A 27685-nucleotide genomic window follows, 5' to 3' on the forward strand; every position below is an offset into this window, starting at 1 on the left:
TCTCGGATGAGCACTGGGTGTTATTCTATATGTTGGCAAATTGAACACCAATAAAAAATAAATTTATAAAAAAAAAGGGATGGACGTCTTAAGAGAGATTAATAGCCTCAGGAGAAACTGAGGCAGTGTGATAAAGCTGCCAGCTAAAGGTAGTCAGATGGAGTCCATTGTGTTAAGTGACTTAAGATGCATATAAGCCCAGTATGGGCCTCTGTCCACCCTCTGAGTATTCTCAAGGAAGGATAGACAGCCTAAATGTGACTAAAATCAGATGGAGCCTGGGGTGTGCATCTGTTGGGATGTCTGCTGGAAAATTTGAATGAAAGTATAGCAAGAAAACAGTAAGAAGAGAGATCTGAATGCAGTACAGGGCTGGCCAAGAGGCAGGCAGGCAGTCTCCTCTGCCCTTTGCCCAGGTGTTTAAAAAACCATCTCCAAACCTGTGCCAACCAGAATCCAGTCCTGCAGACACTGTGATTTTTGCAGGTTGCTTGCATCTGAGTTTTGCTAAGAGCTTTTGGTTTTAGGTGCCCTCAAGAACTCTTTAGGCCTGGCGGGGAGAGCCTCTCTCATTGCCTTCTTCAAACAGCCTCAGGATGGCAGCTTTCATTGGGAAAACTGCTGCCGAGAGAGAATAGCCGTGTGTGTGTGTGTGTGTGTGTGTGTGTGTGTGTGTCCCTTAAAAGGAAAACCAAGTTGATATTTTTCATGTTATTTTTAAAAAGGAATGTACTCTAGGCTGCAGAGAAATAGAGTAAGATTGTATTTAAATGCCAGCTTGCTTCTCAATCCCTCTTCCTTCTTGTGTTTCCCAAATGCTACCAACAGGAAGTGCACAAATGCAGGGACAGAGAAGTGACCTCAGGGCAAGAACTGTAAATGTGGCTGGGGTGGCTGCCTTCTTTGAACACCTGTGTGTCCCTCCTTTCACCACCTTCTAATATCTCCTTTGCTTCTTACCCAGCAGTAAGGAATCCCAAAAGATCTGTGAAGATTCCTTAAGAGCATTCTTTTCCGTGGCTGCTGGTTCTTCTGATAGAGAATAGGAGAATGTCTCTGTGTGTGTTTTGTTCTTAATTTATGCATAATTACGTTTATTCCCAATTGTTAAAAATGGCATGAATGCTTGTTTGTTTACTAGAATGTACCTATGCCCCTGGCTATTTCGGTGATGTTGGTGTCTATGTCTGTATTTGTCTGTCCCTCAAATAGATCCTTATTTTGCGTGTCTCCTTTTAAATACCTTCCTGGAGCAGGGCTAGTGTACTTGACTCGTGGGAAGTCAAGAGTTCTCTGCCACAGTCCTTCAAGAGGATCTGGTATTGTGAATACTTTTTCTTTCATGATGAGTATTTCTGTCGCTGTTCGAGCCTCTTGGCCAGTCTACTGGTTGATGTCAAAAATCTGTTAAAAAAAAAAAAAAAAAAAGCTAGACTACAATTTAGTGGTCATAATGTCACTAGTTTGACTCTGTTAGAAACTGATCACGAGCCAGAGTCTCTGGTTATTTTGAAGATCAGCTGGCAGTCATCAGGCCCTGGTAAGACCTATCCAGGATAGTAAAAGGCTTTCCTGTGGCTAACAGATCCATCCACAGGAGTGGTAAGCCCATCCCATTAATAATCCTGTCAAACTAGAGATGAACCTAGTGAATTTAAATGCATCTTAGGAGAAGCAGAGGCAGGGACATACTCCGCCTGTTTTGCCTTGATGAGCTGACTTCCACCATTTTTCTAACATGAAAAATCCTTGCATGTTTCTAGTTCCTAACATCTGGTGATTGGTAGGGGGTCTACTGCACCGTGTTCTGCATGTGTTATAACCTAATGTGCTCATCATAAATGGGGTGCTCAGGAAAAAAGAATTTTAAAAGTTCAAAAAATAGGAAGACTTTAAAGCCCACATGTATATATATTTTTGAAGAGTTGATAGATACACACAGTACGCAATTCAAAAGATACAAAGGTAAACCTGATGGTAGCAAAGCAGGAAGACTTGATTGGAAGCATTTTTTTTTCTTGGTTTGTTTCAAGCAGTATTTTTTTTATGTCAACCGCTCTGCCAAAATCATTTGTGTTCAAGGTGGTGGGCGAATGGTAGTGGCTTTTGGTTTGCTTGGTTTGGGCTTTTGCTGATGGAAAAAGACACGAGTATAGTCACGATGCAAATGTTTTTCTTCAAGTTAATTACATTCCTCGGCCAGATATTTTTCACCAGTGCCTTCCTCCCGTCCATCCTGGGAACTGTAGCCTCGTTTGTGTTTGCCTCCGTGTAAGAACCTCACTAAGCAGGTGTGCTGTGGGCAAAAATATGGAAAACACAGTTAAATAATCTCAGGTAGGTTAGAAGTACAATGAAGGAATGATATGTTACAAAGAGTTGGATACATTTAATGTGCAGAAAAATGCTCCTATGTTATGAGTTTTTGTTAAACATGTAGTTTTCTCATTCTGGTATACTTTTTGATAGAAAATGGGGTTTGGGGATACTTGGGTGGCTTAAGAGTCTGCCTTCGGCTCAGGTCGAGATCCCCAGGTGCTGGGATTGAGCCCCGCATCAGGCTCCCTGCTCAGCAGGGAGCCTGCTTCTCCCCCCACTCCTCCCCCTTATTCATGCTATGTCTCTCTCTCAAATGAATAAGTCCTTAAAAAAGAAAAAGAAAAAAATTTAATGTGAAGGAGATTGTTTCTGATATAGGAGAGGAAATAAAGATACTAAGCTACCGTTATTCTCAGAGGTAGTTGTAGGGGACAGTGAAAACCACAGTGATTTCAGCCTCTTCTGCAGACCCATAAGGCCACAGAGGCTGACTGAGAGCTGTGCCTTACAGTTCATGGAAGGAAGAGCTTGGAATGAGCCAGAAACAAAAATGGAAGAGTTCAACTCTCAAGGTCATATTGAAGAATTCTGAACTCTCAGCATGTTTGTGTCATTAAAATCCAAATGGGCTTACTTTATAAGATTATACCGATTGTGAGGTTATCGTTAAAGAAAAACACTAGCAGGGAATTATTTTTGGCTTATAAAGACAAGGGCTTATGGACTTCTCTTCAATAGCAAAATGAGAACATTTTAAGAGACAAGCTATCTTAAAGTCATAGAATTCGTTTACCCCTCCTCTGTTACTGCAATTTAATTTTGAAAAAAGGTGTTTTATATCTTTGGGGTCATTTGCTATTATATGCCAGAGTTGATTCGTATAGGTTTGTGTGATTATGCATATTTTTTCCAAATTCTTTGTTCAGTAAAGTCAGGTTGATACTTGAAATCAGCCATAGTGGGAGTACTCACACCATCAAAATTGGCAAAAGTTATATACCAGGGCTTTTCTTCCTGTAGAGCTGGTTGTTAAGTATTTACCTGCACACCGCTGGATATAAAACCTACTTGAATTGCATTATTTAAGATATGAGAGAAATCTAAAATAAGCAGAAGACCCACTAGAATTCAAAAACTGTATTAAAGGGGTTAAAAAAAAACCCCAACTAGTAGAGGAGAACTAGAAATGTGGCATTTGTGGCATTTACCAAAATACTTTCCACAACTTGTAAGAAATATGTTTTTTAGTTATTCAAAGTGGCTAATGTTTGATCTGACCATTTTAGATGGTGTAAAATGAATCCTGTCTTTGTCAAGTGAATATTAACCGTTTGGCAGGAAGGTCCTTCGTCTTGCAACAGTCACCCCTGTGGAACAAAGCTAAGATCCAGCTCCTAAAATGATAAAGTACTTTTAGGGAGGCTCTCAGAGTTGCATGGCATTTTCCCTTCACCTCCAAATATTACTAGTTCTAGTAGCTAATAATTTATAGATACAGAATTTGAGATATGAAGAGACATAGTCAAAATAATGAACAAAAAATCAGATCCCTGTTTCTTTTCTTTTTCATTGAACCTTATTCCTCCCTATCATGGCTCAGGCACTTTGAACAAGAATAAAGAGCTACTTCTATTATTGGGATTCTCTGAGCTAATGGACAATTTGACCAATGATATAATGCCATTCTACCAATGTCCTTTTAAAGTTTGGACGTAGGGATTATGGACCAAGGAAAATAGAAGATGTCTATTTTTGTTGGCCACTGCTTCATGCAGACATCTTGTTGTCATCCATATAGACAAGATACTGTGGTTCTGCTTTGGACCGGCTGTGGTCGCTCACTCAGTTACTATTTCTTTTTTTTTTTTCTTTAAAGATTTTATTTATTTATTCATGACAGACACAGAGAGAGAGGCAGAGATACAGGCAGAGGGAGAAGCAGGCTCCATGCAGGGAGCCCGACGGGGGACTCGATCCTGGGTCACCATGATCACACCCTGGGCTGAAGGCAGTGCTAAACCGCTGAGCCACCAGGGATTCCCCCAGTTACTGTTTCTTACACTCTTGCTACTCAAATTATGGTCCATAGACCAGCAGCTTTGGTATCAACTAGGAGCTTGCTACTAACACAGAATCTTGGGGGGTCATTCTAGACCTACGAAATCAGAATGTGGTGTTTCTCAAGACCCCAGACAATTTATATGAACATTAAAGTTTGAGAAACACTGCCTTCCCCATTTGCCAAACTGCAATTGCAGCCTGTCTGAAGAAGAGCTCTCCCTTCCAGGGATATTGAAAGAAATATTAGGCTTGAGACACACAGAAACAAACTAGAAGTTTGTGTAGATGTTGGAAGAATCAGTTTTATTCATGATTCTTTTCTTTCCCTTTACCTGGCTCCAGTCTCCATTATGAGCTTACATTGCGGAGGTTTAAACAAAAAAGAAGAAGAAGAAGAAGAAAGAAAGAAAAAGAAAAAGGGGCAGCACTGGAGTATCCTCAGTGTAGTAGGAGAATAAACCTGGAATCTCCAAAGGGAACCATGTTTTTAACTCTGTTTCTAAAGCTTGTTGTTACATGGTAAGCTGCTCAAGTTCAAGTCTTACATTAAATAGCGTTTCTTTTTCTCATTCCTTTCTTCTTCCCTCTTTCTTGCTTTATGTAGATTAAACTTTTTATATTACAGCAGTTTCACATTTATAGAGAGTTGCAAAGAGAGCACTGCGTTCCCATGTACCTCATACCCATTCCTCTTGATTTTTGACCAGAGTTGTATTTCTGCTTCTAGATTGGCAGAGCTTCCTGGCTAAGGAAGCAAAGTTACAGCACCTAACACAAATAGTATTTGATTAAGGCTAATTACAGTGCTGTCACATAAAAAGGGGAGAAAAGAAAGCTGGCTTTTTCAACCAGCAATGAAATAACCTGCTCTCTATCTACTCACTTAATAGCTTTAATTGCCAGAACATACTCAAGATCTGGTGAATTTGTTTGAACATATCAGCAGGGGCCAAATATTTCAATGAGATCAAGTTGTGTAACTAGTTGTGCTCCGAGTCGAGCTAAAATCACTCTGACAAAGTGAGTTTTGTGATCTAAAAGGAAACACCTGTCAGGAGAGGCCCACTGCCATGATGATTTAGTTTATTAGCACTCTAGACTAAGAAAGTCATGGGATTAACATGGCCATGTTAGATGAGCCATAACACTCTAAATCCATCTGGCTTCTTAGTTTGCTGATGAATTAGGGATGCATTTACACTTCACTTAGAGACCCATTCTACTTCCTATTTTTTGAGAATTCTTTCCCAAAGAAGGACCTAATGAAAGTGGGCACTTCCTTTAACACGAAGACCATGACCATTCTTCCACTTTTTATGATCTTCCACATTCTGGCTTTTCAGAATGTAGAACCAGAAATTAAGGCACGTAGAAGACGAGCTACTTCCAAGAAGCCAGGCTAGGAAGTGAATCTGACTAACAAATGATTGTGGGAAAGGGGGCTGAAATGTATCCACTGTGGGACATTGCAGGAACAATTGCATCCGACGTGTTCCTCCCCCGTTCAGATACTTGGCACCTGCTTCAGGATAATCTAATGGAGGGTTGTCTGTTGATGGTTGAACATGTATACCTTTGAGCTTTCTGAAAACAGATGTTCCACTGAAAATAACCCTTCTTGTGGTATAGTAAGAGTAATACCTTCCCTATTTAGTAATCACAGGATTTCTTAGAAGAATTCAAACTCTTTACAAACATAGTACCCAGTCAAAACAGTCACAAAAGAAAGTAAGTGTAGGTGGTGTTTTCTTAACTTTTAAAAGCAGAGCAGTGAAATTGCAGAGGTAAGAAGTAAATACACCTTAGTACCCTAGTCACTTTCCCCAGAGACCACCTCTGAGGGAAGGTGGTCACTGTTCACCGGCAGGGCAATCAAGAAGTGACAGTTTCTTAACCGGAATTTAAATAAAAACCTCAAAAAAAAAAAAAAACAACAACAACAAAACAGGTGACAGTTTGTTACCCTGCAACCTCAAATCTGTCACTGGCCTGGAATTGGTGACTTAGGCATACCCCAAGGAGGCTCCATGCATGGAACTACCCTCCACGTTAGTCCTGGGCAAGTTTGTGGATTGAGCGACAGGGATTTGAGCAAAAGGACTTGGATGGGGGAAGATACTCCCCAGTTCCTCTTCCTTCTTTCCCAGCCAAGATGATCCCAATTTGTTTACCTCCAGAATTTCCTTGCAGGCTCCTGCAGACTGTGGCTCCTATGAAGCTGAAGAACTAAAAAAGCTCTGTGCTGCTGATTTTCAGGGGGACAAAAAGCTTAGCATGTCAGGAGGACCATAGCAAGGAACAGAAGTCTGGGGATTTTGCTTTTTAGTTCCTACTGTTATATATTTCTTTTCATTTTCCTTTGCCTCATGTACTAACTCTTTGAGGCTTAAGAGGCCCAAAGTGAAGCTTGTCCTAATTTTAAACTTGCCTCTGTGGCTGCCCTGTAATTTTCATTCCGCAGCCTAAATTGGGACGTGTCTCCGTAGGTTGGGCTCAGAATATCTCTTTCTGTGAAGCTTTACTAAACTACAGTTGGTATAGCAGAGGAGCTTCAGCATAAAAATCCAGGATTCCGTCTTTGTTAGAAGACCACCATGGGAAGAGCTTTGTCCGATTTTAGAAGGTAGTGAGGGAGAAGGGCAAATGCAACCATTGGCTGCAGCCAATCATCTCTTAACACAGATGCATTTCAGCAGATGTACACAGGAAAATATGTTTGTATTTTTTTTTTAAGATTCTATTTACTTGTTTTAGAGAGGGAGGGAGAGAGAAAAAGAGAATGTGTGCAGGGGGAGGGGCAGGTGGAGAGGGAGAGGCAGAGAATCTTAAGCAGACCTGTGCCAAGTGCAGACTCTAGCTCATGGCTCAGTTTCATGACCGGAGGTCATGACCTGAGCCAAAAATGAGAGTCAGACACTCAACTGACTGAGCCACCCATATATTCCTATATAGTCCCTATATTCTTTCTTTGACACATAAAATTTGAGAAATTTTTGCTGAGATTATCTATCTCAGATTTTTCTCCATGTGTATACCTCCAAGAATCAAGCTATGCTTTTTTTTTTTTACCATGAAGATCATATAACTTCCTCATTTTATGTAACCCCTACTCTGTATCTTCCTGCCCCCATTTAGGCTGCTTGAAATGACCTAAGACTGCCGTGCTTTCTTTTCCTCTGAATTTCTAGGACAAACAGGAACTTGGATCTCTATGGTTCTCTCCAACTATGTGATACTATGGTTTTCCATTTTCTCTGTTTCTACTACATGCTGGGCATGGGGTAGGATATATAATGTCCTAATGAATCGTTTTTCAATTAATTCTTTTCCATTATAATGCCCTAAGAGTAAGAATTCTCTCATCATTTTAATCATGGGTAGTTTCTAATGGCCTTAGAAACTTGTACTTCCATTAGAATGATGGAATATTTATACTTGTCCTACATGAATCTGCCCCACAAATAGAAGATAGATTTATATTTAGCTAGGAGCATGGAAGAAATCAACAATCATGATCCTAGATCGTTCTTTCTTCAAAAACAGTTGATGTTGGGCAGCCCCAGTGGCACAGTGGTTTAGTGCTGCCTGCAGCCCAGGGCGTGATCCTGGAGACCTGGGATCGAGTCCCACATCAGGCTCCTGCATGGAGCCTGCTTCTCCCTCCTCCTGTGTCTCTGCCCCTCTCTCTCTCTCTGTCTAAAATAAATAAATAAATAAATAAATAAATAAATAAATAAATAAATAATAAATAAATAAATAAATCTTTAAAAAAAAAACAGTTGATGTTTTTTCCAGATTAGTCCATTATAGGTAACTCGTTCATCTCCTTCAGGACTCGAGTGCCTCACACACTTCAGTACTCGCCAATAGCTAAGGCAAAAAGGCTCACATGTTTATGAAAATCACTGCTGGCCGCTTCATCTTTTAATTCCATGAGTACACCTGAAACCTAACTTTGATAGGTGCCTTCCTTTCTGCCATAGAGTAGTACCCGATATGAAGCAGATACGTCTTGAATCCTGTAAAAGGTATTTCAGGGACTTAAGTGCTGTGGAGGCCTCAGAATAAGGATTTCAGAACAAGAAGCTCCATAGCCTGAATCCCCATGAGTGTAGTCTCAATCAACATTTAGGAAACGCCCATCCTCTGGGCCTTTGATCTATGGGCTACCTAGGTTGTCCAGGCAGATGTCAAAAACTATGGAGGCTTTGAGATTATACCCTATATACAAGTTGTTCACCTATTTACAAGCTGTCCAGTTAGCTGCCTTTCTTCATATAGGAGATTTTATTAAAAAGCTTTAGTTCTGCTGGAGAAGACATATCAGTGAAACTTAACGTTGTTGGTGAACTGCGGTGCTTATACTGTGGTGCCCAAAAGACCAAGTTCTTCGTTCATTCCCCACATAGACTCGTTAGCTCCACCTGAACAAAAAAAATCGTCTAAAAACTGCGAATTCCAGCTTTCATCCTGGATAGCCATCTTACAAAAGTGTGCCACCAGTCCCAAGAGAAATCAACAGAGAATGATGGGTTTGCTGGCACGAATCCAACCCTACTGCAGGAAAAACAATGCAGGCACAGCTCTACAAAGTAATTAGTATCATTGTCATGTATGTGAAGGACAATAGAGTATTATCCTCATTGTGGTCCTGATACTAGTAGTTTTCCAGAGCCCTGGAGAGATAGGTACTTTAGACACATTGAAAAAATGCAGGGGGATCTCTGGTGGCTGCAGAAGTAGCACAGTTCAAGAGCTGGGTGTGAAGATACACATTGACCTGACTGGTTTCTGCAGCAGGTGACTGTCTTGCATGCCCCGACCTTTGCCAGATGTGATTCCGCTCCTCCTCCTTTATGCCACTTCTTCCGTGAAGCGTCCTCCAGTCCTCTCCCTGCCAGAAGAAGTCCGTTCTTCCTCTGGGTGGGGTTGGCACTCTTAGGCAGTGTAATTCTCTGCTTTCCATCATCGCTTTATGTGTATACTTTGTCTCGTCCTTCCTACTAGACTGTAAAGTCCTTGAGAGTAGAAACTGCCACGTCCATGTACATTGTCTTCAGCAGATGGGTCGCACACAATAAATATGTGTTGAAGGAATAAATGAGTGTACAATAACAGAACACAGACATAGGGAAAGCATTTCTAGAATATCAGTGCTAGTCCCATGTGTAAGCTTTCTTGACAGAAAGGGGTCCACGCACAAAGCTCCCAACAGGTGGAGCAGTCAAAAATCCAAAAAAGGAGGAAAGAGGTAAATGAAGACAATAGATGAAGAGTAATCATGTTACTTGACTTCCTCCACTGTGTCCGGTTCTGCTCCTAGAATCTTTTCGCACTGTTTTTGTTACCAGGGATGGGTATTGTTTGTGGAATTCACTCAGGAAAACTTAGTAATTTTCCAACATAGTTAATATTCAGATATGAAAAATCTCTTACAGTTTAAATGGTGAATAGATGCTAATTTATACATATATACTTATGCTCAGAATGCCTAATTAATGATCTTCCGTGTCAGTCACGGGTATGTTAATGAGCTTCTTTTTGCTCCGGTGTCATAATTACATTGCGCCTCTCTGGCTTAAGGTTGGGAGAACATTTTAGCTGAGGATTAGCAAATGATGCAAAATAACAACAACAGAACAACTAACAATTATTCAGTGATTCAGAAGTTTAGGAAATGTGGAAGTATGTGATCATAACAATTTAGCATGAGAAGATGTAAAGACAGCCCAAAACCAATTGGCTACTTTCATAGTAGCTCTCCATTTGCTGAACTTTAAAAAGGTTTGCTTCATGGGCAAGGCCTGAGTTTCTTTGGTGCAAACACTGCATTCACCACCTTTCTTACTAGGGACGAAAAGGCTCTGTGAGGAGGGGAAATCTATTGCCAGGAGTTAGCCTGTATTTGTAGGTCTTAGAACCCAGGAGTACCAGCTTCTGCCCACCTTCTGTACTCTTTCTTTCTCCTACCTTCTTAATGTTTTTGGCTCCCTCCCCAGACTCTGGTTTTCCAGCCATAAATCGTCCCACTTCAGTCCGGAAGCAGGTAGGATTTGGCTTCTGATTTGGTACTTGTGGGCTGGGTGAATTTGGGCCAGTTAATTAACCTCTCTGGGCTCCTGTTTCTTTACTGTAAATGAAGTAAGAATCCCAAACATATTAGAATAGACGTGATGGTAAAGTGAGTTAATGTGTCTGAAGCCCGTTGCCAGGCATGTCGCAGGCCATGACTGCATCCATTTCCCTTCCCTGCTTGTGTTCCTCATGAATGCAGTGGTTAAGGCCACAGCATCTGGAACTGGATGGTCTGGATTTGACTCCTGGTCCTGCCATATTCCAGTCGTGCACCCTAGTGACTGCGCCCTGCTGTGCCTCGGTCTCTGGATCTCTAAAATGTCAGCACCTGGCATTTAGTAAGTGAGGTTATCCTGCGGCCTCAGCAGCTGGGGGGGAATGGCCCTCTGCAAATCCATCTGGGGAGCTGTGTCATCTGCACTGAGGGTCAGGGACGGCAGGGGACACCGATCCTTGCCCTGCTTCTAGATCTTCTCTGTGTGCAGGCCATCTCTTCCGTTTCTCCTTTCCTCTGTAGAGAAATCCGACTTCTCTGGGAGAGTAACACAGACTAGATTGGCACCATCCCTTCTGAATGTGCACCACTCTCCCTGTTTCTTTGTGCAGGGGTGGAGTCTAGAATGCCCAATCTCTCTGTTCCTCCCTGCCCCCCCCCCCCCCCCCCCCCCCGTGACAGGCTGTGGGAGGAAATAAAGGGCTTTGTGCCAAGCCTTTCATTTGGGGCCTCTATTTTTTCCTTTATTTTTATGCCAGAGGCAAATAGTTGAGTTTGCTCGCTGGATGTGAGGCTTCTGAAACCATTCAGCTAGCCCTGACATTTTTAAGATAACGAATTATTCTCCAAGTGGTATCAGAATTGGACTCCTCGTGATCCTGATCTATCACCGGCGTGTATTGCTTGGCTTTTTAAGAATGATGAAGCAGTGAATTCTAATAACTGACCCCCAAATAAGCAGTCACATTTAGCTCCTTTAGTTCTCCAGATAAATCCACAGCAACTGTGCTGCTGACACTTTACATCTATGGTTGTATTTACAGATTTCCAAATCCTTTTGGAAAAACTCACTTGATCCCACGCATCCCTGAATGGTAGACATGTCAGAAATTATTATTCCCCCTTTGCAGTCAAAACGAACAACAGCAGCAGCAGCAGCAACAGAAACGGAAGCCCAGAAAAATTAGATGACTTGCCTACTAATTATCCAGATAGGAAGTCTGGTGTCTTGACTGGAGCTCAGAGATTTTTAAACCAGTAGTTTTGATTAATTGGGAAAGGTAAGATTATGCTGCAGTAATGCATTGCCCCCCACCCCACCCCTTGGTTCCACTGGCTTTAACACAACGAACGTTCCTGCCGCATTTCCAACTCCTGTCAGTGGGAGAAGGCTAGAGAGAGGCTTTGTTCCACCCGGTCACTCAGGGATCCAGGCTGACAAGGCCCCGCCATCTGACAACGCTGATGCTTAGTTGTGTGACTTTGCTGCAGAAGGAAAAAGTGGGAAAATTCACACCTACTCTTTCTCTGCTCTTAGCCCTTGGCCAGACTAGTTGCATGGTCCTAAACTAACTACGTGGGAGCTTGGGCAGTCCCCCATACACCCAAACAGGGATGAGACCCAGCTCTCGTGAGCCCCAGAGATCTCTGTTGTGGGCTTCAAGGTGGTGCATTTAAAGGCACTATGCAGCGCATGGGGCCCATGTGGAATTAAGCATACCTCATCATAAATATTGTAACCTGGGCATTTCATTTGTTTGAGAAGGATGAAAAAAGATAAAAGGAATTTAAGTAGCACCTTATGTGTGAGGTGGTTGCCAAAAAGGAAAAAGAAACAATTTGTTATCATACTAGGTCATGTCGACTTTTTCTTTTTTTTAATTTCAGCTTTATTGATGTACAATTGACAAATAAGATTGTAAGATGTTTACTGTACATTGCAGTGGCTTATTACATGTATACATTGTGAAAAAGGATTTCCCCCATCTAGTTAATTAACCCATCCATCATTTAATATTTGTCTTTTTTTCTCTTTCCCTTTATTTTTCTTTATTTCCTTCCTTCCTTCCTTCCTTCCTTCCTTCCTTCCTTCCTTCCTTCCTTCCTTCCTTATGGTGATACACTTTGCTTTTTTGGGGCCTGATCTTTTAAAAATTAGACTGATCTCTAAAAGATGAACAGAAAATTTATGGTTTAAATTTACTAATTCTCTTCCTCCTCTCCCCAATCTGTCTTGCAGATAAACTTGTAAATTTTTAAAAAGAAATCTTCAAGTTATTCCTTGGAAAATATCGAGATTTACTCTTAACGATCAAGTCATTCTAAACAACTTTTATTAGTCACTCAGGGTATTTCTCAGCAAATAAGCATTTATGCAGTTTGCCCTCTCTCTCTGTTTGGATCATTGGGGTAGAGAAAAATTGTAATCAAGGGACATGAGCCAGTTTGTATCTGAGTTACATTGAGGGTGTAAGTGTGGAGTGTGGGTGTAATCTTTTCGTACCAAAGATTTTAGAATATTCAATGATAAGGATGGGACCTGTGAGCTGAACAGAAAATAAAATGGTACAGGACCAGCTAGACTGCTTGAGACACTTCTCATACACAGTGAATCTCTTGCGTCCACCCCTGTTCCAGAAAGTACCCACCCCATACAACAAGTTGCTGCCCAGATATCTCTTCTCCAGCCAATGGACTCACCTGCATGGCTTCCCTGTGGCTCCAGCCCTGCTCTGTGCATTCTGGAAACAGCCCTTCTTATCATGGGTGGAGGACCAGCCCTAAGTGAGCTCCCTGAAAAACACCTAGCTGCACAGCAGAAATTCTTACAAAGGCTTCCCATGGAAACACTGACACGTTTTTCCACTCCTCTTATAAAATGAAGTCTTTTTGATAAAGCATATTTTAAAACCTGAAATAGCAATGCCAAATACACATGCTAACAGTGATTATAATAATTGGCGCTTGTGTATATAATGTCATCCTGTAGGGAGCCCTGCCATTCTCACCGGCATCCCCTTAGTCGCAGCAGACACGTTGGAGTTTCATAGGTCATACATTTCATTATCTGTAGTCCAGGGACATAAAATATGGAAGTGAAGCAACTTACCCAAGGTGGCACATAGGACACACGGACAGCTGGGAATAAGGTTTCCCAAGTGTGCCTGGGCAGAGAAGGCAACTAACACTTAATGATATGGTTTCCTAGCTTCACCCCAGAATTACTGAATCAGAATTTTCAGGAAAGAGGCCCAGGAATCCTTTTTACCCGGCACTGTGAGTAACTTGTAATGTGCAGTTAGTAATAACCCGACCTAGCAGAAGGGACAACTCCTCTCTGATTCCAGCCTCCTGTCACCACTGGAAGAAAAGAAGAGTCTCTAAGAGGATGAAAAAGTTCACTCCAAGAATTCAGGTGCGCTGTGGGAATAGCAGCTACTTCTACCCATCCCTGGAGTTTTCAAGAAAAGTATAGTTTTATGTATTTTTAAATGTCAACACTTTGTACCACTGGTTTTTGAAAAAGGCCCTGGGGACTAATAGTATGTCTGTAAGCATTCTCCAGGTGGTCTGAAAACTGGATTCTTTCAGAATGGGTGTTTTTTTAAGTGTAACTCTTGACTGGGTAATAAATGTACAAGGCACAAGAATTCAAAAGGTTAAAACCAGTCTATGATGAAAGGTAAATCTCCTTCCCGTCCTTTCTTCCTGTCTCCCATTTTCCTTGCCTAAAGGTGGCCACTGTTAAACATTTTCTTATGTTTCCTTCCAGTCACATCCCAGGCATATATAAGGATATATGTAGGTGTGTATATTGTATATATTGGAAAGATGTTTCTTTCCCTTAACCTAGGTAGTGCCCATACCACGGTCTGCATCTCTACCGTGTTCACCATCTGTGCCATTGTGTCTAATTAAACTGATACTTTTCCTCTGATGTCACTTAGTGATTTTGTGCAGTTACAGTAACTTTCATGATATAGAAACATTGAAATCTCCAGTAGCTTACCAGTAAGTTTATTGCTTGGGACGCCTGCGTGGCTCAGCGGTTGAGCGTCTGCCTTCAGCCCAGGGCATGACCTGGGGTCCTGGGATCGAGCCCTTCATCAGGCTCCCTGCATGGAGCCTGCTTCTCTCTCTGCCCGTGTCGCTGCTTATCTCTCACTGTGTGTCTCTCATGAATAAATAAATAAAATCTTAAAAAAAAAGTTTATTGCTCCGTCATGCAACAGTTCAACAAAGGCATTTATTTGCTGGACGAGCAAGTAGCTCCTCCCGTTTTGAAGTTCCCCCAAGGTCTTAGGACCTTTGGCATCCAGCTGGTGGATGGGAAAAGAGAAAGGCTAGGTGATTGTTGGACCTCTTTCTGTTTTTTTTATGGATTGCTGGACCTTTTCCTGAGTTTTTTTAATGGATCAGCCCTGGAAATGACACACATTGTTTCTGCCCACATTCTTTTGGCAAGAACTAAGTCCTATATTCCCATCTAGATGCAAGGAGAGTTGGGACATGTAGTCCTGGACTGGGCATCTGCTTACCAGAATCAGATTGACATAGGTGAAGGGGTGCACACATCTCGGGTGGATAGCTAACCGTTCTGCAATAGTTTTATCTGCAGATGTGCCTGATTTTCTTGCAGGGGATTTTTTCCTCCTCTTGATATGTGGAAGTACCGTGGGCAATTTGGTATGGATTTTTGTGCTGTAGATGTGGCCTATAAGAGTTTGAGGACCATGACTTTACACAGAAGGCCAAAGATCCATTTCAGCTTTTGTCCCTGCTAATGGGGGAGCCCAGGTGCCAGGACTGCTCCATCACATGTCTGTGGACTGGGAGACCCACTATCCAGCTGATTGCTTCATTTATTTGAGCTCCTCAGACTACATAACTTCCCAATTATCTAACCCAGGTAGAGCCAAGAATAGAGGGATTCCAGTATCCCCAAATCCCAGCCTGCCTATAAAACATTAAAGTGATAATAGTCCTTTTCAAGCTTTAATTTAATTCTCTCTCTCTCTCTCTCTTTCATGCTAGACTTGCTACCTAGCAATTTTCTGGCACTCTTTTTGCTTACAAAACTTTCCTTTGCTCCCAGAGAAAAAAAAATGCACAAAAACAAATCAGCAGCATAAAGAACTTTTGTCAGTGAAGTGTTGGAGAGGGAGAGGTTCACAAAGCCGCTGGGAACACAGCAGCCTGACCCTGTCCTCCCCTCGTCCCCTCTTCTCCGAACAGCCCATAGCAGGGAGGGAGACCTAATGTAGGGGACGGGCCTCTCCCTCCTCCACAGCTCTGCACGGGTCAGCCCCAGTGTGGAAACCCGGGGATGAAGCTGGGTAGACCAGGAGAGAGCAAGAGGAGGAGAGCTGCTCTCATCCCTCCCCTCTGGCCTCCATGGGCCGGCCGGTGCCTCCTTGGCTGACCTGGGGGAAGCAAGGAGGAGAGAGGCCTAGCATTGCCTTGGCCTTGGCATCGCCGCATCTGTTTTCTCTTTCTGGCTGGTTTGCAGGGACTCTGTGGTCACCAATCTCCATGTCAGCACATTCAAAATTGCTGACTGTAAACACTGACAGCAGTATGCCCGCTACTGAAGAAGCCACAAGGAAAACAGCTCTGGGCAACGCTGGATTTTCTTGGTGTGACATCCTCCGAGCTCCCGGCACAGGCTCTTTACAAAGGACAGGCGTTTGCGGTTTGGGTGGGATGGGGAGGAAGAACGGAGAGGGGAAGAAGGAGGCTCCGCTTGTTGAGATCTTTTCTTAAAAGGAAATAAAATTGGTTTTCTACCGGGACCTTTCTTTGGGAGCTGGAACAGGAGAGGAATTCGAATAGCTAAGATGGGAGGGTTGCGGCAAGCAAAACTGGATTATAGCAACCAAACCCACATGCAGATAAAAGTTGGGAGCCACTACGGCAACCAGGTAGTAGTTCTCCAAGATCTTGGGAGGAGAGGCTTACAGATTGCCTCTTCAGGTCCCCTAGGCTGGCCCGGAGTGGCATGGAAAGCCGGTGGTCCCATGCCCAGAGGACAGGGCCTGGCCGGACTCAGAGCTGGGCGGCAGCAGGCCCCTGGGGCCCTGTTGGGGAGCTTCCACAGACAAGCATGTGTGCTTCGTAGCTTGTCAAACCACAACCATTCACAGAGGGCGTGTGGGCTAGAGTCTACCACAGTTGAATTAGAGAGAGTGTGTCACCCACTTCCAGAAAGTTTGCTGTCTGTGGGCTAGGACATAAAGTAGCCAACTTCATCTTTCCTTTTAAGAACTACAGTGGGGGACAGCCCAGGTGGCTCAGTGGTTTAGCACCGCCTTCAGCCCCCGGTGTGATCCTGGAGACCCGGGATCGAGTCCCGCATCGGGCTCCCTGCATGGAGCCTGCTTCTCCCTCTGCCTCTCTCTCTCTCTCTCTCTCTCTGTCTCTCATGAATAAATAAATAAAATCTTAAAAAAAAAAAAGAACTACAGTGGGAAATTAGGATTGAGGCTGGACTTGTTTATAATTCATTGCTCTCCTGAGAGCCTTCTATGTTAAAGGTGATGGACGTGGGCCCTGCAGCGTATTAGGTAGTTCTTCAGAGAAAAAGACCCAATAGGAGGTGTGTGGGTGTGTCTGTAAATCTATAAATAGATAGATAGATAACACATATATATATATATATATATAACTGGTATATGGACTCATGGCATATATGTATCTTGTTCCCATTGTGGTATATATGAGATAAATATACATATAAATGACATATGTGAGAATATATGAGATATATAGGTCTATATTTCATATATATAATCTCCATATATGTGTGTATATTTATATATGTATACACATATATATACACACACATATATATATAGAGAGAAAAAAGTTTATTTTAAGAAATAAACTACTATAAAATTCTGTATATTAAATATATTAAGAAATATTAAGAAATATATATAATATATACACATATATACATATCTATATCTATATACACACACATATAAATATATGTGTGTATATTATATATAGGTGTATATATATAGAGAGAGAGAGAGAAAGAGAGAGAGAGAGAGAGAGAAGTTTATTTTAAGAAATTGGCTCACATAGTTATCGAGGCGGGCAAGTCCAAAATCTATAGAGCGGGCCAGGAGGCTGGAAATTCAGGTATGAGTTGATGCTGTGGTCTTAAGTCCAAACTCTGGAGATGGGAAACTGAGGCAGGGTTTCCATGTTGCAGTCTTGAGGCAGAATTGCTTTTTTGAGGAAACCTCAGTCTTTACTCTTAAGGTGTTGAAATGATTAGATGAGAGCCACTCACATTAAGGAGGGTGACCTGCTTTACTCAAGGTCTGTTGATTTAAATGTTAATCACGCCTTGAAAAAATAACCTCCACAACAACATCTAGATGGGTGTTTGCCCAAACAGATGGGCACCGTAGCCCTTTGCCCAAACAGCTGGGCACCATAGCCCAGCCAAGCGGACACATAAAAGTAGCCATCGCATGGGGAATTTGTACATTGAAAGAGGAACATTCTATTCAGATGCCCATAGGTCAAATGTTATGAAAGTTATGTTATAAACCAAGCAGTTTCCATGACATGTTGGCTGGTTTGCTTGTGTCAGATATTCTTGGCATAACCTCTGATCTAAGAGGTTCATTGGAAATGGTGCTCTTTACCTGATGTCAGAAGAATAGTACATGGGCTAGCATGGAGCACGGAGAGAGCAGGACTTCAATTCCTGATACTGCCTTGTGATAAGGGGCTGGGAGTAATTAATTTCTACCACTAGTTCTGTGTTTTGAGAAACAGGTCAGTAAGGCCCAGAGGCTGCATAGCCAGAGGGGAGAGCTTGAACCCTGGGATGAAACTGCCTGGATTCAGATCCCAGTTCTGGCATGATTGCACGTAGTGAAACTCTCTGTGCCTCAGTATCCACCCGTGTACAAAGGGGGTGATGGTGATAGTTCCTACCTCCCGGGGGCTCCTGCTGCCATGAGGATTAAATGCATTAATGTATGCGTCTACACAGAGTGCCACGTAGGTGTCTGTGGTTATGCTTACTTCCTGGGACTATGAAGACAAAAAGTGTGAATAGAGAATTGAGATCGTTGCAGAGAAGTTTTTAGAGATAGATATACGTTGAAATCTGACTCTGAAGTAGTCCACGTACGAGACTCCTTTATGAAGTATTGTCCTTTAGGGAATTCTGCTCATAATCCTCTTAGATGAATTGAAACCAAGATGGAGCCTCCATGTATCAGATTCTGTGCTGTAGTTGATAGTGTCACAGAGAACTTTCAGCATATTAATAATGAGCTAATACACCTATGAATGTTAAATGTCTCGGAAGCGGTTTCCTGATGAGCAAATAGCAGATGTGGCAGTGGCCATGGTCTAATTGCCGGAGAGGCAGTTAAATTTAGTTTTTATACCTTTTCTAAGCAGTTATTTCAAAGCTGAAATATTTCCCCCAAAGGCCTGTCAATTGTTCCTAACAGTCAAATGAAGTGTAGGGGTAGAGTAGAGGGCGTATTTGGGAATGTCCTTCCTACATCTAATTTATCTTTGTAAATTGCCAGGGGTTTCTACATCAGTTTTGGGTTTTTTTTGGTATATGTTGTGTTTGACGTTTTCAGAGTAGAGCAGTAGCTTTTATTGTCCTAAAAATTCTAAATAAGAAATCAGATTATCTTTTATTGAGATCTTCTACGTGCCAAGCACCATATTAAATGCTTTACATGTTATCACATCATGTGTAATCTTTACTCCAAAGAAGTAGGTACCACTATGATCCCTCTCTTCCATTTGAAGAAACTGAGAGGTGAACTTGCCCCAGGTTCGTGGCAGGCGCTGTGTTTCCAGGTAGCAGGAGTACGGAAGCCCAGACGTACACCACTACCTTCTAATGGCCTTTAAGTCTCACACATTAAAATCAGCCCGACCTTCTCTTCTGCTAGATGTTTTGCAAAGTGTGGGTTGAACTGCCCTCAGGTCTGTAGTTCTTTTATTAAATAATACTGAGCCCAGTCTGACACGTTAAGAAGTTATTTGCGTGCCAGTATAGTGGCTGTTTCACTGAGCAGGACTTGCCCCAGGTCCACGATGGCTGCTTGTGTGTGTAGGGTCTCCGCCATGGCCAAGTTTCTTAACCTCTGAAGGAGGTTTGGGAATGGCCCTCGTAGAACACTGAGGCCTAGGAATTGGGTTAGGGATTGCGCCTCACATCCGTGTGGCAACAGGACCTCACTACTTTGAGAACAAGAAGAAAAATGCCATTGAACAGCCATGTAGAGCCATAGGAAGGACAAACCTGGGAGAACACTCACCAGAGATGTTAGGAACATCTCTACTCCTGGGGGCCCCTGGGGGCTCAGTGGTTGAGCATCTGCCTTTGGCTCAGGTCATGGTCCCGGGGTCCCAGGATCGAGTCCCATGTTGAGCCCCCCACAGGGAGCCTGCTTTTCTCTCTGCCTGTGTCTCTGCCTCTTTCTCTCTCTCCCATGAATAAATAAATAAAATATTTTTAAAAAAAGAATATCTCCACTCCCAACAAAAAGCAGTATGGTTTTCATGTCCACTGTACCTGTGTTTTCAGAAAGTGATTCGTTAATGCAAAGCTGACACTGATGTATCAATAACTGAAGTTAAACAACCACAGTCAGAGAGGTTGCAATGCGGAGAGCCCTCCTCTATATTTAGAATAAAACTTCATGTTTTTACTGCCAGGATGTAAGCTTAATTATAGCATGTAGCAAACTTTGCTTTTGTAAAGGGTGTGTGTGTGTGCATGTGCGTGCATGCGTGCATGCATGTGTGTGTGTGTGTAGCTTACTTTGGCTGGAAAAATGCAGGTGTTACTTTTGTTTTCCTTTTGAAGCATCAGTAGGAGTTGATGGAGGGTAACTAAGAAGTACAGTATTTCTTGACCCTCTGTGAGCTGATAAGCTCCTTGAAGGCAGGGATCATGTTTTATTCATCCCCTTTAGCTCTTATCATACTACTTGATATTTATTTACTTGAATAAAACCAGGGATGTCAGTTGGGCCTATTTAGAAGGTTTTCATTTTGGTTACTTAAGTAATGCACTGATTACTCTACTAGTAATAAGTTTTATCCAGCGTGGAAATTTATCCTAAAAAAAAAAAAAATCTGCAGCGTTCATCATATTATCCCCAGAATTCACCGTTACATGTTGGAGATAGTTATTTCTCGACTATTCCAGGGGTTACCTTGTGTGTTTGTACATACCTGTGTGTTTAGCATTGAAAAAATTATTGCATCGCGATTATTCACATTGTCAGGCTCATTACACAGACCGAGAAGTACTTGATTCCAGCTGTGGGTCCTGCATATCAACCATGAGCATTTGCTCAAACCCACAGTCCCTGAGTTTGAAAGAATCAGCGTGGACGGTGTGTCGAGTAATTAATAAACTCTGCTTCACCTTTTAAAAACCACCTTTAAAGAATCTGATGCATATGGTATCTTGAGCTTCTGACTATAAGAGTTGACCACACCTTGCACATAGTGAGTTTTCATATTAGGTGTATTGAATGATTAATTCAAAAGAAATGGAGATAGAAATAAGATGAAACCACTTACGAGCTCCCATTGTGGGGGTACACTGTTCACGGGGTTTATTGATATTTTCTCTTCTGAGTCTACCATCATACCATTTGGGGAAACTGAACATTTTCTCATTAGAAAGTGTCTGGTGCTAAAATAGAATGTAGTTAATCAGGACGGAGGAGATGTGCAGTGCATACGCTTATTAAGGAGCGATCCGCTGGCTCCTTATTACTGCTATTAGTTCCCAGGCAACACCTTCCACTTTTTTTGTTTGTTTCATATGGAGGCTTATTAAAAACCACAGCCTGAATAGATGCATTGGTACGATGCGTGTGGGTAGGTAGATGAAGCTGCGCTGGCCAAATCATGCTCTTGGAGGAGTTAATACATTGCAACAATTCCAATAAAATTTTGATTTTGCTTTTATTAATCTGGGGGGCAAAGAAGCCTCCGACAAACATCTATCAAGTATCTACCTAGGATCAGGCTGTCGAAACTCAGTGGAACGAAGTTGGTGACGCTTAGTTTAAAGTTAACATGATGAGTTGGTGACATTTAAATATCTCCATGCAATTAAAACTTTTGACTTTAAATTAAATGTGAAATACCGTCGTGAAATACGCTGTCTTGTCTGTGCTTTGGTTTTCGTATAGGATAACTGTTTGCCTGTTAAAAAAGAGGAATTGGCACCCAGCCACCATCAATCCGTAATACCAAGTATGGAACTTCAGAGCTTAAGAATACATCTTTAAAAAGTGTTTCCTAACAAGGTTTTAGATGAAGTCACATCCGTGTATTGTGGGAGTCATTTAAACATCTGAATTCATCAGAAGCAGGTAAAATGGTAATGCACATAATCTGCAGGGATAGGAAGAGTTCTCTGCTTCAGAATAATTCAGTTTTAATCTAGAAACTAAAGTTTAATAGGCAGGGAAGTGGACCTCACATCAGAACTTCCTGAAGATTGTCTTCATCACTGCCAAGGGCTTGCTTGGGGTGGAGGATCCTCTTTTTTTTTTTTAAGATTTTGCCCTTTGGGGACACCTGGGCTCAGTGGTTGAGCATCTGCCTTCGGCTCAGGGTGTGGTCCCGGGGTCCTGGGATCGAGTCCCACGTCGGGCTCCCCGCAGGGAGCCTGTTTCTCCCTCTGCCTGTGTCTCTGCCTCTCTCTGTGTCTCTCATGAATAAATAAATAAAATCTTTAAAAAGAAAATAAATAAAATAAAATAAAATAAAATTTTTGTCTTTGGGCCTGCAACCTAACCCTGTAGTACCATGTTGTATTAGCAACAGATTGTGGACAATCAACAGAAAGTTATCTATTTAGCATATAAAATCTGCTCTTATAAGAAACTCTCCATTGTACATATTCTAAGTAAATAAATGGCATGCGTTTAGTGTAGGTATTGATGCACATCCACTCTTGGTCCTGGCTCCTTGTGTGTGGTGTTAGCCAAAATGATAGTCCCCGTAATCACTTGGATCCCAGAACTGGTCATTCCCTAGAATTGCCAGAGTGCTCAGCAGGCAGGCTTCTCTCCTTGTGCCCTAGACCGTCCTCTGTGCCCATCCCCCTCCCGCCCCAGGGCTTCAGTTACATGGCATCCTATTCTTCTCTAATGTTCGGTTTGTTTCTTCTCTACTTCTTTTCTCTGTTTTCAAAGCATGGGCATTTTACTTTTCGAGCCCCTAGCGATCTGTGACCTCTCTTGGGATCCTGTCTCTAGGCCCCATCAATTGTGAGACCCCTTTTGTCTTCCTGTCCATCGTGCCTGGCTCCTCCAAAATCTTCTTTTGCCTCCATGTGCTAGAAAGGTTATAAACTTTTCCTTCTTAACAGAGGAAGCTTTCTGCTCTTTAATGTTATGTGAATGGAGGGAATGAGATGCTATTCCAAACAACCCTGTGTTTTAAGTTTTTCATTTTGGGTGAATCATTTTATTTAAGGGAAACATTCTTTTTTATTTTTGTCAATGCCCCATTTCACAGGTAGAAATAAAATAAATCTTGATTTTGTATATTTTGCTTAAAAATTCTATGTGTTTTGTTGAAGAAACAGATCAAAATACAAACACGTTTATACAAACATCTTACTTTGCAAAAAGTCAGTAATATTGATTGTTTTGAGTTATGATGGTTGTTATTCAAATACAGCAGAGTAAAACCTGATGCCCAAATCAACCTGTCAGACTGGAAATGCTTTGTCCCTCTGTGACTTCACAGACACCTGCTCTATCTAGCTTTGAGGAACAAAATAGCCAAATCATAATTCAGGGTGCAAATGTAACTGCCCCAACGTGTGTTTCTATGTAGTTTACATGTATTGTTTGTTATCTCTTTTACATGGGAAAACTAGAAACCTGAGTTGTCTGTAATTAATATTAGGAATATATACAACAGGGGCATACCTTGGAGGGAAAAGAAACGAAATTGTATCTTCTTGAAGTTTGATTTAAATCATCTTTCTGATGAGTGATTTAAGTCAGATCCAAGCTAAGACAAAGGGGACTCAGGGGCCTCATGCCGTGGTCATAAAATCGTGGCTCTCAGGTGTGATATTCTGGTATGATTCTTCTGGCCAGCTTCATGTCCACATTAATCACAGAGATCATACTTCAGTCTGCATATATGGTGGATCGGGCCACAGCATGTTTGTAGAAGGGCAAATAGCAAGTGGGAAGTGGGAAGTGGACTTCTGAATCTCTTAGCCTGGCTATGAAAGCATGTAGTGGAATCCTCTGGGTTGTATTCTGATGCCGTACCCCTTTATTTTGGGGTTGGAGGATTTCTAATGTGAAGTAAGAGAGGATCGTGTAGTCCATTCAGTTGTGTGGTCATATTGAACTTATAAAGACCGTATGAGGCCCACGGGCCCAGTGGCTGATCATTCCTCTACGTGCTGCCCCTAGTGAGGGTTGGCATGTGTCAGTGCTCCAAGCATACACACATGTACACAACATACGCTTATGCCCCTAGGTGTACATATGCACGTGTGAGTACACATGCCTTGGTTGATGTCTGACTGTTATTATTTCTGCCTCCAGAATCCTCCCCTGATTCTGAAAAAAAAGATTCCAATACCACACCACCCCCCACACCACAAATTAATATTGTTCCGGTTTTCTGCACCAGGCATAGACTATAGCGTGACAGATGGGGAGGAAACTTTTTTTACAGTCATAGTACAAGCACTGATGAAAATCTTAGACCTAATTCATTGACCTACCTCTGGGTGTTGACGGCTTTGTTTCAGAGAAACTTACTCACGGTGATACACTCATGAATCTATGGGTCATTTTGCAGAATCTGCATAACATGGTAGGAAAACCAAAGATTAAACGCATATAACAACGTAGGCTAGAAAATGTTATACCCTGGAAAGAATTTTCGAAGATGGTATAAATATAATTTATTACCAAGTTCTGGAATCTGGGCAGCATATGTTGCCAATAATGTACAACTAAATCTAGAAATAGAAAACAAAATAAAAAAGCCAGCATGTCTTTATGAAAACTAAGAGAGTGTTATGTCATCATAATGAAACCCTAGACCCAATCTACATAGTAGGGGTACAGAGCTTCTTAATTTATGATTGTAATTGAACTAACACAAATATGACATACAACCCACTCATCAGCATCATTCATGATCTATATTTAACATAGATTAAGGGCAACGTCATTAATAACGAAGTCTGAGGATCGAGCCCACTCCTGAGTTCTACAAGTAAAGCTTAATGAACAGCAGCAGTTCCCTGCATCCTATCTCTGTGCTGCTGGGACATGGCATAAATGGAGTTGGAACTGTTCTGTGCTCTTAAAGTGAAGGGTGACATGTGCCAGGCATTGCATCATGTTGTGCATGTGAGGAGAGGTAAATAATAGCATCTGTCTGAAGGAATTCAGAATCCAGTGTGCTGGGGAGAGGAGAAGTGGGTCTCTGAGGAAGGAGCCCGGTTTTGAAGATGAGCCTCAGCGTTCATTCTCAAGGCAGCTAACACAGATTTCAGGAAACACCTTGCTTCCTTTCTCAGCCTGCCTTCTCTGTACCAGCTGATTTGCCTATATTGTTGTCACAATCGTCTTCACAGAATTGAGGGTTACTGTCCCTTTCTGCCCACAGAGGAGACCAAGGCTCAGAGTGCTTAAGTACCTTGCCTGAGGTCACATAGTCAGGAAGTCAGGGAGTACAGATTCCAGTCATCCTTTGCTCTAGTGCCCTAGTAAATCTGTAGACATTGCTGCAGACTGAATTTTTTTGTCTTTCGAAATTCGTAGGTTGAAACCTAACTCCCAAGGTGATGGCATTAGGAGGTAGGGCCTTTGGAAGGCGATTATATCATGAGGGTAGACCCTCACGGGTGGAATTCGTGCCCTTATAAACATGGCTGAGAATGTCGCCTTGCCCCTTCCATCACGTAAGGATATAAAGAGAAGTCTGCAACCTGGAGGAGGGCCCTGACCTGACCGTGCTGGCTCCCCGATCTTGGACTTCCAGCCTCCAAGCCTATGACAAATACATTTCTTTTGTTTATGAGCTGCCCACTCTCTAGCTGCCCAAGCGAACTAAGACACATATTGTGCCAGTATGGCGTAGGATGGATAGGATAAACGTGGATTAAATAAGCCTGCCAAAACACAAGTGACGGCAGTTTCTGGCAAGTTAAATGAAACAACCACGAGGGGGACAGGGGAGGGGGAAAGAAGGGAAGGTGTAAGGGATGCACCTACAGAACAATTTGAAAAATGCAGAAAAGCCATGCAGATTGGAAAATTGGAGCACTGGCACATGTAGAGGTACATTCAAAATCATTTCAACAAATAATTATCGGGAGCCTGTTTTGTGGAAGGCTCTACACTGGTGCCTCGTTCAGATGTATGGGAGGTACCACTGCCCTCAAGGAATGTATAATTGAATGGAGAAAAAAGACATAGAACAATGTTTTAAGAGTTCTCAGTAGAGATATTAATAAAGTACTATGGAAGCACAAGAGAGAAGAAAGCAAATTATAGCTGAGAGATTCAGGGAAGGATTTGTGGAGTATGAGGCTGTAGAGCTGGGCTGGGAGGGATAGACAAAGCTTTGGTGAAGGGTAACGGGGCTGGGGTGCGGATAAGAACGTGGGACAGGGCATTCCAGCACTGAGGTCAGTAGGCGCAGAGGTACATGATGGGAATACCAAGGGGTGCCTAGAAGACAGGGTCAAAAGGGGCAAGCCAGACTGAACCATCTTTTGGAGATCCCAGACCGTTATGCCAAGAAGTTTGGACTAGGCCGCAAGGAGCCATGATTTCTGAGCAACTCCATGATGTCTGGAGTTGTGGTTTAGGGTAATAATTCTGATGCCTGTGTCAAGAATGAAGAGAAATGAGAACACGTACAAGGCTTTCACAGTCATGGTTTACATAAGAGGTGGCGAGACCTTAACGAGTCTGTGGCAGCGAGAAAGGAAGAAACACACACAAGAGACGGTCACTGGAGAGGTGGCCTCAGAAAAGATGTGGAGAATGAAGAGTAACAAGGAGTGAGTGATGTGGCCATGGTCTTCGTGAGTGAAGGCGTCATGTGTTCCAGGAGGTAGAGGAAGCAAGGCTGTGTGGAGACCACAGACTTTCAGCTCGGTCTTCCCAGGACGCAGAGGGGGCAACAGTATTGGTGACACACAACTTGAGTCATAGATACATCGAGGTTTTGGAAGACTGCTAGTGGCATTATGTCCGGCAAGGACAATAGATGTGCCACATATTATATTAATTGGGTTGGTGTATATCCAGAGATGCTTGCACACTGGGGAGGCGTAATACCATCGGCCGTACATTAATCTCGTTATTTTAATGAGAATCCACGTCATACATCTCTTTCAATATGTAAGCATGTAAAATACATCTTTCGCTTGCGTATCTTTAAAGCACCTTTGTCAAAGAAAAGATGGCCTCTGTTGATTTGAATTATCCATTTTTGTTTTAATTTTGGGTTTTATCTTGATCCCTTGTGGAGCCCTTGAGGCAAAATGAAAGTGTGCCAGCATCGCAGAATGTGTCAGGCTTCCAAAGTGTTTCACCCCTCTCCTAACTGCCACCACCGCCACCGCTCCGCTCCCACGGTCCCATCGTGTCTCACCACCCAGGCACTACTGCAGCATGTGATGTGCTACTGGGTGTTAGGCTATATGTTGGCAAATTGAACTCCAATAAAAATTTAAAAAAATGTAATATGCTAGTGTAATGCAGGTGTGTGCATTAGGACGTCATTATATTTTCTGGCTATCCGGTCGGGAGCGGCCTGAGTAAGTGTAAGACGCCGAGCTAACGGGATCATAGACCCCGGGTTCTGGCCATAGCTTGCCTCAACTGCTTCAACTTGCCTCTGACCTTGAGCAAATCGTTCCGTAGCTCTGGAGTGTAGCTTCCTTTTCCTTCCTTTCTTCCTCACCTGTTCAGATAAAGTTGGACTAGGTGGTCACTAGGGTGTCCCCACCTAGAAGATCCCCCGTGCTCTGGGATACCCAGGACTTAGTCTTCCTGCCCCATCTATCCCAAGCGCAGCCAGTGACTATGGGCAGTACAAAAGGTTTGCAATCAGAGTTCTAGAATATGTCATTGTCTGTGTTCTAACACCTCTCGGTCTTGGAGACCACAGCATGGCCCTGGTCACAGCATGACCAGACTCTGTGGGGATGTA

The 27685-nt window shown here is 42.6% G+C and overlaps 1 protein-coding gene and 1 long non-coding RNA gene across 34 annotated transcripts in view; one reads left to right on the forward strand and one right to left on the reverse strand.

Moving 5' to 3' along the window:
* Positions 1–27685, forward strand: part of MAML3 (mastermind like transcriptional coactivator 3) — a 599968-nt gene that overhangs the window by 358204 nt on the left and 214079 nt on the right. Inside the window, exon 1 of one of the 33 annotated variants that reach the window (XM_049097289.1) lies at positions 27488–27682. The exons of the other annotated variants lie outside the window; for them this stretch is intronic. Within the exon in view, the coding sequence (XP_048953246.1) occupies positions 27662–27682 (21 nt within the window). The 5' untranslated portion in view covers positions 27488–27661. Of the gene's footprint in view, positions 1–27487; positions 27683–27685 lie in introns of those variants that run through there. 33 annotated transcript variants of the gene reach the window in all.
* On the reverse strand, positions 1892–27514 carry LOC112669308 (uncharacterized). The gene is made up of 3 exons (XR_003142163.3): positions 27376–27514; positions 24231–24310; positions 1892–2296 (listed from the first exon to the last, which is right to left on the reverse strand). It is a non-coding gene; the product is annotated as an uncharacterized LOC112669308 (long non-coding RNA).

Source organism: Canis lupus, chromosome 19 (genome assembly GCF_003254725.2).
Source record: "Canis lupus dingo isolate Sandy chromosome 19, ASM325472v2, whole genome shotgun sequence".
Taxonomy (NCBI): domain Eukaryota; kingdom Metazoa; phylum Chordata; class Mammalia; order Carnivora; family Canidae; genus Canis; species Canis lupus.